Genomic DNA, 10,335 nt, shown 5'->3' with positions numbered 1-10,335 from the left:
AGAACACCTCCCATTAAAGGAACTGATGGAAAACCCAAATCCTGCGTGCTTAAAGCCACAAAGGGCTCAACAAATCAGCAAAGCAATTTCATGTGTAGGGGAACCGGTGCAAAAATGTCTCTCTCTGTGGTCAGATGGCACTAAAAAGCAGTTGTGAGCATCGGGTCCTTCAGCCCCATCACCAGCATTGCCCCTCAGCTTTGCAATGAAGAGATCTTCCGCAGAGATTAAATTGGATTTAATATTTCACAGTCTGCTATGTACATCACTCTGCAGCAACATTATGTACCCCAGAACGGGAGCAGCTCCATGCTGGGTCCATGAGCTCCCACCTCCCCTCCAGCTGCATAGAGGGGACAGGGCACATTGGGGGGCACAGTACTTGCTTCCTTAATGCCACATTCAGCCCAGGGCTGCAGAGCCTGCACGTGTCCAGCACTGGGATCCCCCTCTTTATTCAGCAGTTTGATGCAAACACAAGCAGCAATTTGGTGCCTGAGATTGGAGCATCAGGAACAGGCATTAAACTTGCCGCCTCATTAATGCAATTACAGAGGAAGGAAGAAGCAGCAGTGTGCTCTGTGGAAATGTTTTGCCATCTCTGGAGCACAAAGAGGTGTCGGACCGACCCGGTACCATCACTGTGGGCAGCACTGAGCTGGGTCTGCATCCAGGACAGGGAGAGGGATTCAATAAGGATATCTGTGCAACTCCCACAGCGTTGACCTTGGCTGTTTTAGCTTGGAATAAAGCCCTGCTGTCTGTCTGTCTCCACAACTGCCAACAACTCGAGCATTTTATTTCAGAGGATGGGAAAACGAGCCCATTTCTTGGCTGCAGGGCGCATCACGGGGCAGCAGGGGATGTGGAGCTGTGAGGCTTTGCAGCAGTGCTGGCTCCATTGCGATGTCATCAGGGCTGGCTCCAGGTTGCAGGAGCTACCGGGTGACCTGCAGAAGAGGAGACGATGAGCACCCAGTGGATGCAAACATAACCTGCTCCTTGCATCCCACAAGGCAGTTGTTCCAGGGTTATTTGTGACCCCCCTCACTTTAAAGGCTGTTCCCACTTTGGGGTCTGTCTGCACTGGGAGGCTGAGGGCTGAAGCAGCAGCTGGGGGTTGATGGAAACCAAGTAATGCAAACCAAAGGCAGCGATGGGTGCCCAGAGCAGAGAGACCTTCCCAGACATACACACACACACTTGAGCAGGAAAGTCCTTTTGGTGATCCAAAATTAAGGCAATAATGAAACCCCCCGCCCCCAAAACACTTCTTTAATATGATAATTTTACAGCGGGAGATGCGGGGTGAGAAGAGCTCCAGCACAAGGAATAATTACCCTCGACTGCATGAACAATGATGAACAAAATTATGCAACTGATTAACCGTGACATACATGTAATTACTAACGTGTTTGATACAATTTTAATTACACCTTGTTCTTCGGGGCGTTCAGCAAGCCATGAAAATAACAATCATGTGGTTCTCTGCCACTGATGGCCCAGGGTGGGGGGTAGAGGGGGCTTGGGGCTGACATACCTTGGTGGTCTTCACTTTGTTGCCACTGCTGCAACTCCAGCCCGAGAGGTCGGGCAGCACCTTGCACTCCTCTCCATCCAAACAGGGGTTCATATGACACCACCACTTCTGCAGGACAATAGAAGCTGGGGGAGAGCAGCCATCAGTGAGGGGGCCCGCTGCTCCCAGTGCCCCCAGAGCAACCCATTGCCTATCACTGCCCCCAGCACAAAGCGCAGCATCAGCCCCATCCCTATAGGGCAGGGGAGGTATCTCTGCTCCAGGCCGTGCTGCTGATGCAGAGCTTTGTGAGACTTGTATATCCCATGCTAACAGTGTGGATAATTAGAGGGGGCTTCCCTATCATCGGGAAGGACAGCACAAAAGTTGTGTGGGTCAGTGAAAGCCTTCCCTGAGAATTAACCCGGGTATTTCCTGGCACCAGGCACAAAAGCACTTCAGGATGCGAATCAATAATGCACTGGCAGAGGCTCCCAGCTGCTCCTGGTGGCCCTATGGTAACGGCACATGACATCAACCGATGAAATATATATAGGCTGAGCTGTGCTTAGTGCTCCTAAGTGCACCGATGACGTGGCTGGAGTCACGTCCCTGCCTCTTCTGCAGGCACACAGCGACCAATGCTGGGGAGCTCCGGGTTGGGGGCAGTGATCACAGGGCATCCCCCTGCCCCACAGATACTCACCATCCACACAGGAGGGGGCTGCTCGCGTGGTCCCTGCCACCTGCCCTGGGAAGCAGGAACACTTCACAGTCTGGGAACGCTCCTCTATCTTGTTCTTATTGCAGCACCTGTGTGCTGCGATGACCTCGCAGGTGCCGGGCTCCACGTGTGCTGCAGGAGAGAAGGAGCTGTGTGATGTGGGGACATGAGGCAGCTCAGCATTGGGCAGCACCTCCCCAGTGTAAGGGAGCTGGTCCTGCCCCAGACCCCTGACATCCAGCCCTGAAAGCTCTCACATCCATCACTGAGCACAGTGAACAGTTTGGCCAAGAGCCTTGCAGAAACAAAGGAGCTCAATGGCTAACCATAGCTGATAATGAGAGGTGTGCTTTGCTGCAGGAGGGGACGTTGCATCCAGAGCAGCACCAGCCCGGCCCCCAGCACCGCAGTGCAATGCAGTGATCCCATTGCCCCGTCCTTGGGATGGAGGAAGGAGAGCCAGGATTGTGCTCCCAGCCAACAGAAACATCACAGGGAGCAGCAGGAACCTTGGCTGCTCTGCTGCTCCCCCTCCCAGTGCCATTAAAATATTAAGGCAGAAAGAAAACTAACGTGCTGCCTTATCACCACTGGGATCTGGGTTCAGAAGCTGGTTAGCATCGCAAATCAATGCATTTCGCTGGGGAACGGCCCACGTAGGCACAATACAAATGAGCCAAACAGGGCTGGATAGACTTGATTCCCATGACCTGAGCACCACTGATCCCTGCAGGTCCTGTTTAATGAGCACCAGAGGAGCTGGCACGGAGCTGCCTCACTGGGTATGGGCTGTATGAAGCTCCTGGGCAGAGAGGGGAAGAAGGGAGCTGCTTCCTACAACGTGCACACAGATCCATGCATGGGAAAGGCAGCCTGTACCATCATTTGCTGTTATTTATTGTTATTTCATGGTCATTTTCTTTTAATGAACCATCGCTTTCATTTCTGCCCATAATAATTACACAATTACCTATCCTGGAAGTATTTTGTAATAGCATCTCTGGCCATCAATTTAATCCTTCCTTTTAAACGCCACCATAATTCAGTTTTAATGACAATCTCCAGTGTTTCTCTATGCAGAAATTAAACACTTTGGTGAAAGCAAAAAGGAAAGCATCATTACAGGACAAACGTGAGCATGACTGGCTTTGCTTTTATGGGGTTTTCACAGGACAAGTGGAGGTCCCAGGGTTTGGTTGGATGTAAGAAGGCACCTGTGGGGCACATAGAGCCCCAGGGGAGCTGCAGCAACAGCCTATGGGAGAGAGCAGAGGGTGAGCGCAGCAAACCCTGCAAGCCTGGGACGGCTCCAGCGCTGCTGGCACACAGCAGAACCCTTTTAAGAAACTCTTATCTCACGGAACCATAAAGGCGCTGTGAAAGCACGAGGCTTTTGAGTCCTGTGGGTACAAAATAAAACAAGAATACCACCCAACTCTGGCTGACCTTTAAGTGAGAGGCAGAACGGGGCTGCTGATGGCACAACCTGAGACGCCATGCTTTGTCAACAAGGAGGTGCAGGCACTGCTCTGTGAGCCCCATCTAAGATCTCCATGCACTGAAGTGCAGCGTAACCACTGGGCAATGCCAAAGCCTGCAGCACCGAGCAGGGCAGGAGGGTGGGGGGACCACGCTGCCCACCCAGCAACAGCCCCACTGCTATCATGGCTTAAATAATTCACGTCTTAAAATCACTACTGCCTCAGGTGCATGCATTATTTAAAAGGGGTTTGCAGAGAAGTGCTTCTGTTTTTATTGCTCGTTATCACTGCACGCCGGCTGGAGCTTTTTATTGGCTCATCATATCAAAACTCAGCTCACCCCGTTCCCTCTGTAGCACATACGAGTGCACGCACACACACAGCTGCTCACCCAGCTCCCAGCACCTGATGCTCACAAGCAGAAAAACAAATCCAGGGATTGCATTGAGAACTGTTGATAATGTGCTGGTGTGGAAACCCCCCACTGCTGGCAGTGTGTCCCACTCTGCTGCCCAGGTCTTCCTCCTGCCCTGTGCTGAGCGATGGCTGTGGGTGACGGCAGGGATGGCACTCTGGCTGTCACACTTATTGCAAGGTGCTGGGGCTCCATGTAGAGCTGCAGGGCTTGCTGCTCACATAGCAAGGTGCATGTGGGATTGGGATGCCCGTGAGTCATTCTGCACTGAGGAGTCCCCGTCTCCATCCCTGGATGACTCCATCTCTGCTCTGTTCATGTGGATGCTTAAATCCAATTGCACACACCAGGACACACTGCTCTGCTTTGACATCAGCATTCTCCAGGTGTGGGGTGAACGTGAGCAATTAGACTTTACTCCAAAGCCAGATGCATTGTGTTCCTGGAAGGCCAACAGAGAATCTGCACATTCCAACCCTTCAAGAAATGCCTGAGTTTGTAGGTTGTGAAATCCTGTGGCTGTATAGACACAACCACATCCTTCCCTCTGCAGTTTTACACTGGTAGGTGACTGAATGCAGCGCTGTGCATGGGCAAAAGCACTGCATGTGTCTGTCCCTCTGTGTATGCCATCTGCCAGCAGCAGAGGTGCAGCAATCCCAGCCCACACCTCCCGCTCAGCTCGGTGTGCAGCAGCGTAACCGCGGGCTTTCCAGGGGAAAATGTCACCAGCACCGAGAACGCAACCTTAGAAAAGGGCATTCCCAGCATAACCTTTACTAAAAGATGCCCTAAACGAAGCAAAAGCACAGGGCAGACAAGTGGAAAATGAGTGCTACCAACCACCACAAAACAGGGGAAGCAAGAAACGGTGCAAGCAGCAAAACTCCTGCAGCAACCATCAAGGATGTGCTGCAAGAAAACTCAACAACACAGAGACACAGAGCAGGGTTGTGCATAACTCCCAGCCCCACACACACACATGGGGCACCTTCCACAACTCACTGAGTCCCAGCTGTGTTCTCGGGGTCTGGCCATGCCTCAGGGCAGTGCTTTTGTTAATGGCTTTGCTTGGAGCCAGCCCAGATCCCAGCAGTGCCTTCCCCTGCACCCTCCAGGTTGGAAGGGGAAGCGGGTAGCCCTGACTAGCTGGCTGATAGAGCCCCTCAAGAAGATACGCTTCAGTTTTAAGCAATGAGGATGGGGATTATAGGATTAGAAGTGCTTTAACCATCAGGGGAAAACGACAGAAATAGGACGGGGTTAGGTGTGGGGTCAGGCTGTTGCACGGTATTTTCAGATTAACCCTTTGCTGCCTGCTCCCCCAGAGACAGCCCCGAGGCACAGAGTGCATCCAGCTCACACCGAGCCATGAACCCCCATTGGCACAGGATGGCACAGGATGGCAATGCATCGCTTCCCTACCTGAATGGCTTCTGTGGTGGGTGGAGGCCAGCGTCAGTCTTCCCCATAATGTGGTAAGGCAGAGAGTGAGCACTAAAACCCGTCTGCTCAAACTTTGTACGTCCCTTTCGCTCATTCTGCCAAGAACAAGAAGAGAAGAACAGATGGGGAGGGGCTGGGGGTGCCCCAAGCGTGCAGCCATAGGGTCAAGCCTTCCCCCCAGGGCAGAGGGGGCACAGTGGGGATACACCCGCCTCCCTTGGGCTTCATCTGCAGCAGGACAGTCAGAAAGCACAGCAGCAAAGAGAAGCACCGTTTACCTCTTACCGGGGCTTCCCGCTAACAGCCGTGCATCTGCCGACCACGGGTGTTGGGAGCTTCACAGACAGCTGACATCAGAGCATCTGAAAGGGGAGACACAGACAGCCCCATGGGCATGCTGCTGGCAGAGCAAACCAGAAGAAATCCATTTCCAGGCGTTTCCATGTGCAGTTATGTGCTCCCATCGCCTCCTCGGGGGCCATCCCAATGCCCATTGGGATCGAATGGGGTCTGGGGCCAGTGAATGCATCCTCACAATGCTTCAGTACCAGCCCATATGTTACTGATGGAGGGATGAGCAGGAAGAACACCAAGGCTCTCACCTGCACCCCACAGTGCTGCCCAGTGGGAGGAGAGAGCTCCAATGTCCAACAGCCCTTTAAAAGAGGATCCTGCTCTGGGCCAGGCTGGGGCAGTGAAAGGCACTGATCTCACGATGTTCCAGTACAGAAAACACTGACATTTCATATGAAAACAAAGTGATGTGAGGTGGTAAAGGGCACTACTTGTTCTGAAACATTCCACAATGAATCGGGCTGTTTTAAACTGACATTTCGAAATGGAAAGCATCGCATTTCAAAACGCTGATGTAAAGTGATGGAAAGGGATGTAAAGGGATACTTTCCATTCTGATTTTCCAAGCTGGGAGGGGAAAAAAACCCAACAGAAAATGTCACCCAAAATGTTGATATTGTCCCAGAGGAAGGTGATCTCAACACAAAAGTGTTTTAAACTAGAAAATAATTCAGAGGCACGAAAACACTCCTTGTTGGTACAGCAGGACAGCAATGCATGCAGTGGGGTGGGGTGGGATGTGCAGATGATGCTGTCCCATTGCTGGGTCTATCCCTGCAGATCTCATGCCCACAGCCCAGCCCGGTGCCTTGAACTGCTCTGCAAGAGGACTGTGCAGGCTGGGAGACGTGCACGATGCTCACGCACAAAGTCCCCTTAGGATGGAACAACACAGCTCTGCAGAAATTGCTATTTTGACAGTTTCCAGCCTCCAACACCGTGAGGCACCAACTGCAGATGTTCAGTCTGACAAAGTTTTTCAGCCTGGAATGTCATCTTGAAACGAAGAGTGATGTGGCGGCACATCAAAGCGCTTCATTTTGATTGAAAATATCGCTGTTTTCTGTTCCCTTCTGTTTGGAATTTGGTTCTATTTTTCTGTTCAAGTTCTGTTAGCTGCTTTCCACCCACCTGCAGGAAGTGCAAGACACCCAACCCTCTCTGCAGGCAGCTCTAAGGCACAGCCACGGTGCCAGAGGTGAGCACGGCTCTCCTGCACATCACACTGCTGCCCTTTGCACAACGATTCTCATTTTTCAGCACATTTGTTAACCCCAGCACGGAGCTGTGCAGGGCAAGGAGCAGGTGGACTTTGCAGCAGCCCCTCACATGCAGCCTCAGGGACCTCAGCACTGATGCAGAGGATGAGAAGTCCCAGCTGTGAACCTGGAGGCTCCTCTTGCACTTGCAGGGGTGGCCCTGAAGCCAGGGATGCTCAGGTGCTGGAGCACAGCCCGGTGCTCACAGTGCTAATGAGGGGTTCTGTCGTGCCAAATGACGTGTGGAGCTCTGGAAGTTGGGAGTGCTCCTTGCAAAGGTCCTCATGAGCTGAAATAATTACAGCCAGCAAAATTCTACCCAGAAAAAGAAACAAAGAGACAGGGGAGGCTGGATGTGAACTGGCTGTCTGTGCTAATGAATGCTCCAGTACAGCTCCAGCACCACCAACCTTTGTGCACACCTGGCCCAAGAGATGTGCCATTTGTTTGAAAGCTATTTTAGCACTCCTGCTATTTCAGCACAGCCTGGAACTCTGCCGTTTTTGCTGGATGTAAGAAGAGTGTGCCCTGCTTCCCCAGGGCTCTGCAGTGCTGGGCAGCCCCGTGCCCAGCCTCAGAATGGGGAGGAGACCCCAGAAGAGCCCAGCAGGCACAGAAACCTGTGATCACTGCAGATGTTACACTGCCTATTGGAGGGACGATTTGATTTTAAAGCTTCCCTGAAGCACCAAGTCAGGCATCTCAGCACAGAGCACAACGGCAGCACTCTTCATACCCACAATTTTGGGTTAATGCTGGCCAGCAGCTGGCTACACTCCAGCTCCCTGAACAGCACTGATGATGCTTAATTAAAGGCGAGGGTGGGGAGTCATAGCTACGAGGCTGCAGCTGCAGAGCTGGGGATGCACACAAGGAGCTGCTGTGCACACCTGGATGGACACCATCAGGAGCTCTGTGCAGCAACTCCCACCCTGCATGTGGTCCCTCAGCTGCACTGCTGCTCTCCGGAGCTAAATTGCAGAGCTCCAGGCTGAGCTGAGCCCACTCAGTTTAGCTCCAGCTCTGAGTGCACTTGCAGCACTACAGCTCACAACGTCCCGCAGCCCCAGCACGGAGGGCAGCACGAGGCATGAGCTCGGCAAGCTGGCAGGGGGCACACACGAATACAGAGTGCTGCTTCCCATAAATGAGCTCTTTCCTCTGTGCTGGTAGATTTTCAGCTCCTTCCTCACTCCTCCCGTGTTTGCAGCATTTTCTTCCCGGCTCAGTTGAGCAGGAGAGTTTTTAACTTGAATGCAGCTCAGGCACGGCCCTGATTGCCGCCCCCTCACCCGGTGAATCCCACCTTCCTTCTCCTGCTGTCCTGAAGGTCAGCATTGACCTCACCCTCCCCATGTGCCAGGAGCACGGCCACACACCACGGGTGCGAGATCCAAACACGATCATCAGCAGCCAAGGGAGCCTCGGCAACAGCTCGGGGGCAGCTCGAGGTCCCCCAGGAGGTGCCACCTTCCCCCTCGTGGGCTCTTTGTAGGAGCGTGGGTCCCTTAGTGAAGGCGGCATCTCGCAGAGCTCCGGCATCCCGCGTGCCCACGGGCTCTTCCAGCCCCGGCGGCCGCAAGCCCCGCACCGCATGGATGGGAAGGCACGGCCGCTGCCTTCGGAGCCACTTGGCTCTAGCGGATGGCAGCGCATCACCCTGCACGCTGAGCACCGGGCTCCTTGTGGGTTGCCGGCACCGACCCGGCACACCGCGGACCGAGAACCGCTGTGTACCGCAAAACAAGCGCTTCTCGCTCCCCTGCAGCGCGCCCCGCTCGGACAAGCCGGGCACAGCGGCTCCAGCCCCCGCGACGGCCCCAGCCCCGACGGCCCCGCAGCTCCGCCGCGCTCGGCTCCGTCCCGAGGTCCGTTCCCGTCCCGCCCCAACTTCGCAGCCGGCCGGGCCAGCCTGCAGGTACCTGCCGGTGCCGTCCGTGCGGGCCGGGGCCGCCGCTGTCCATGGCCGCCGTCCGTTCTCTCCGCAGGGTCAACGCCTGCTCCGCGGCCCGTGGGCCGGTTGGCATCGCCGGGCGGTGGCGCCGGCAGCGCTGGGCTCGGTCCGCTCCGCTCGGCGGGGCTGGGCGGCGGCGGGGGCGGTGGGGCTCGGAGCCGGGCGGCCCCGGTGCCCGCGCCGGCGCGAAGGGGCGCAGCGCCGCCTGCCGCCGCCTCCCCGGTACCGGCGGAGCGCTCCCGGCCGCCCCCCGGGCTCAGCCCCGGCTCCGCGACCCGATGGCCCCGAGCGGCTCTGCGGGAATGGGGCGGACCCGTCCCGGTTATCCCCAGTGCTCATCACCAGGGCTGTTATAGGAGTGGTCAGTCAGAGAGCGGATTGACCTCCCCGACATGTCCCCCTCCCAAATCCTGGGGCATTGCCTCGGCATTGCCCTACAGAGCGCTGGGCTGCGCTCGGAATCAAATCACAGCCCCTCAGAGCATCCGCAGCACCGCGCCTGGTCCATTACCACCAGCTTTTTTGCTATGAAAGGCTGCAGGACAGCATCCTCACCGGGGAGCGTTCCCTTCGTCTGCACGGACCCACAGCACGAGCCTAGGAGCATCCTTCTATAATCTCGCTTTGATTTATAGCATCTCCAGTTCAGATCAGTGACAGCCCAACACAGAGGCACTGCCCGGCCCCACTGCATCCCATCAGCTCCTGGAGCAGCGGGGATCTGGGCCTCCTCCATGGGCAGAGAGGAACCTTGAAACCAGGGGACGACCCTCGGCCTTACACCCTTCATAACAATAGATTCTCTCTGCTATTTCATTAAACTGAGCTTTCTTGCCCCTCTTTTTAAAGGGAAAAAATCACATTACCACATTAAGTTGGTTAGACGTGGCTGCTCAAGGGGGAAAAAAAGCTCTACAAGATTAACCCAAACTCCAGTAATAAGATATTAAGGAAATATGAGCATCGTACTCTTCAGATCAGAGAGTAATGGGGAAATTAATGGAAAAAAATTAATACAACATGAAATTAAGTCTGCTCTTTGTATTCATTAGGCAGTTTGTCAGAGTCCACAAACCCAGTAAACACAAACAGATTACTTTCCAGATCACCAAGTTTTAATGGAAATTATCAAGCACAAACACAATCAAAACCACCTTTCACGTCAGCCAAACTCCAATTAAAT

General features: G+C 54.3%; 1 protein-coding gene across 1 annotated transcript; it reads right to left on the bottom strand.

The window, feature by feature from the left end:
• Positions 1-221: 221 nt before the first annotated feature.
• On the bottom strand, positions 222-9,287 carry TAFA3 (TAFA chemokine like family member 3). The gene is made up of 6 exons (XM_015885394.2): positions 9,121-9,287; positions 5,864-5,947; positions 5,565-5,680; positions 2,226-2,375; positions 1,541-1,665; positions 222-950 (listed from the first exon to the last, which is right to left on the bottom strand). Exons 3-6 carry the CDS (start codon positions 5,677-5,679, stop codon positions 939-941), a joined length of 402 nt encoding a protein of 133 aa, XP_015740880.1. The 5' UTR covers position 5,680; positions 5,864-5,947; positions 9,121-9,287; the 3' UTR covers positions 222-938.
• Between the last annotated feature and the right edge of the window lie 1,048 nt (positions 9,288-10,335).

Source organism: Coturnix japonica, chromosome 26, assembly GCF_001577835.2.
Source record: "Coturnix japonica isolate 7356 chromosome 26, Coturnix japonica 2.1, whole genome shotgun sequence".
Classification (NCBI taxonomy): domain Eukaryota; kingdom Metazoa; phylum Chordata; class Aves; order Galliformes; family Phasianidae; genus Coturnix; species Coturnix japonica.
This window is presented reverse-complemented; position numbering and strand designations above follow the sequence as displayed.

Bases quoted from the DNA above. Each gene is read 5' to 3' on its own strand.
- TAFA3 (XM_015885394.2), bottom strand. From the start codon at position 5,679: ATGAGCGAAAGGGACGTACAAAGTTTGAGCAGACGGGTTTTAGTGCTC. The intron at 2,376-5,564 runs GTAGGGAAGCGA...TCTCTCCTGCAG, and splicing joins CCACCACAGAAGCCATTCAG to CACACGTGGAGCCCGGCACC. The intron at 1,666-2,225 runs GTGAGTATCTGT...GCTCTCCCCCAG, and splicing joins AGCCCCCTCCTGTGTGGATG to CTTCTATTGTCCTGCAGAAG.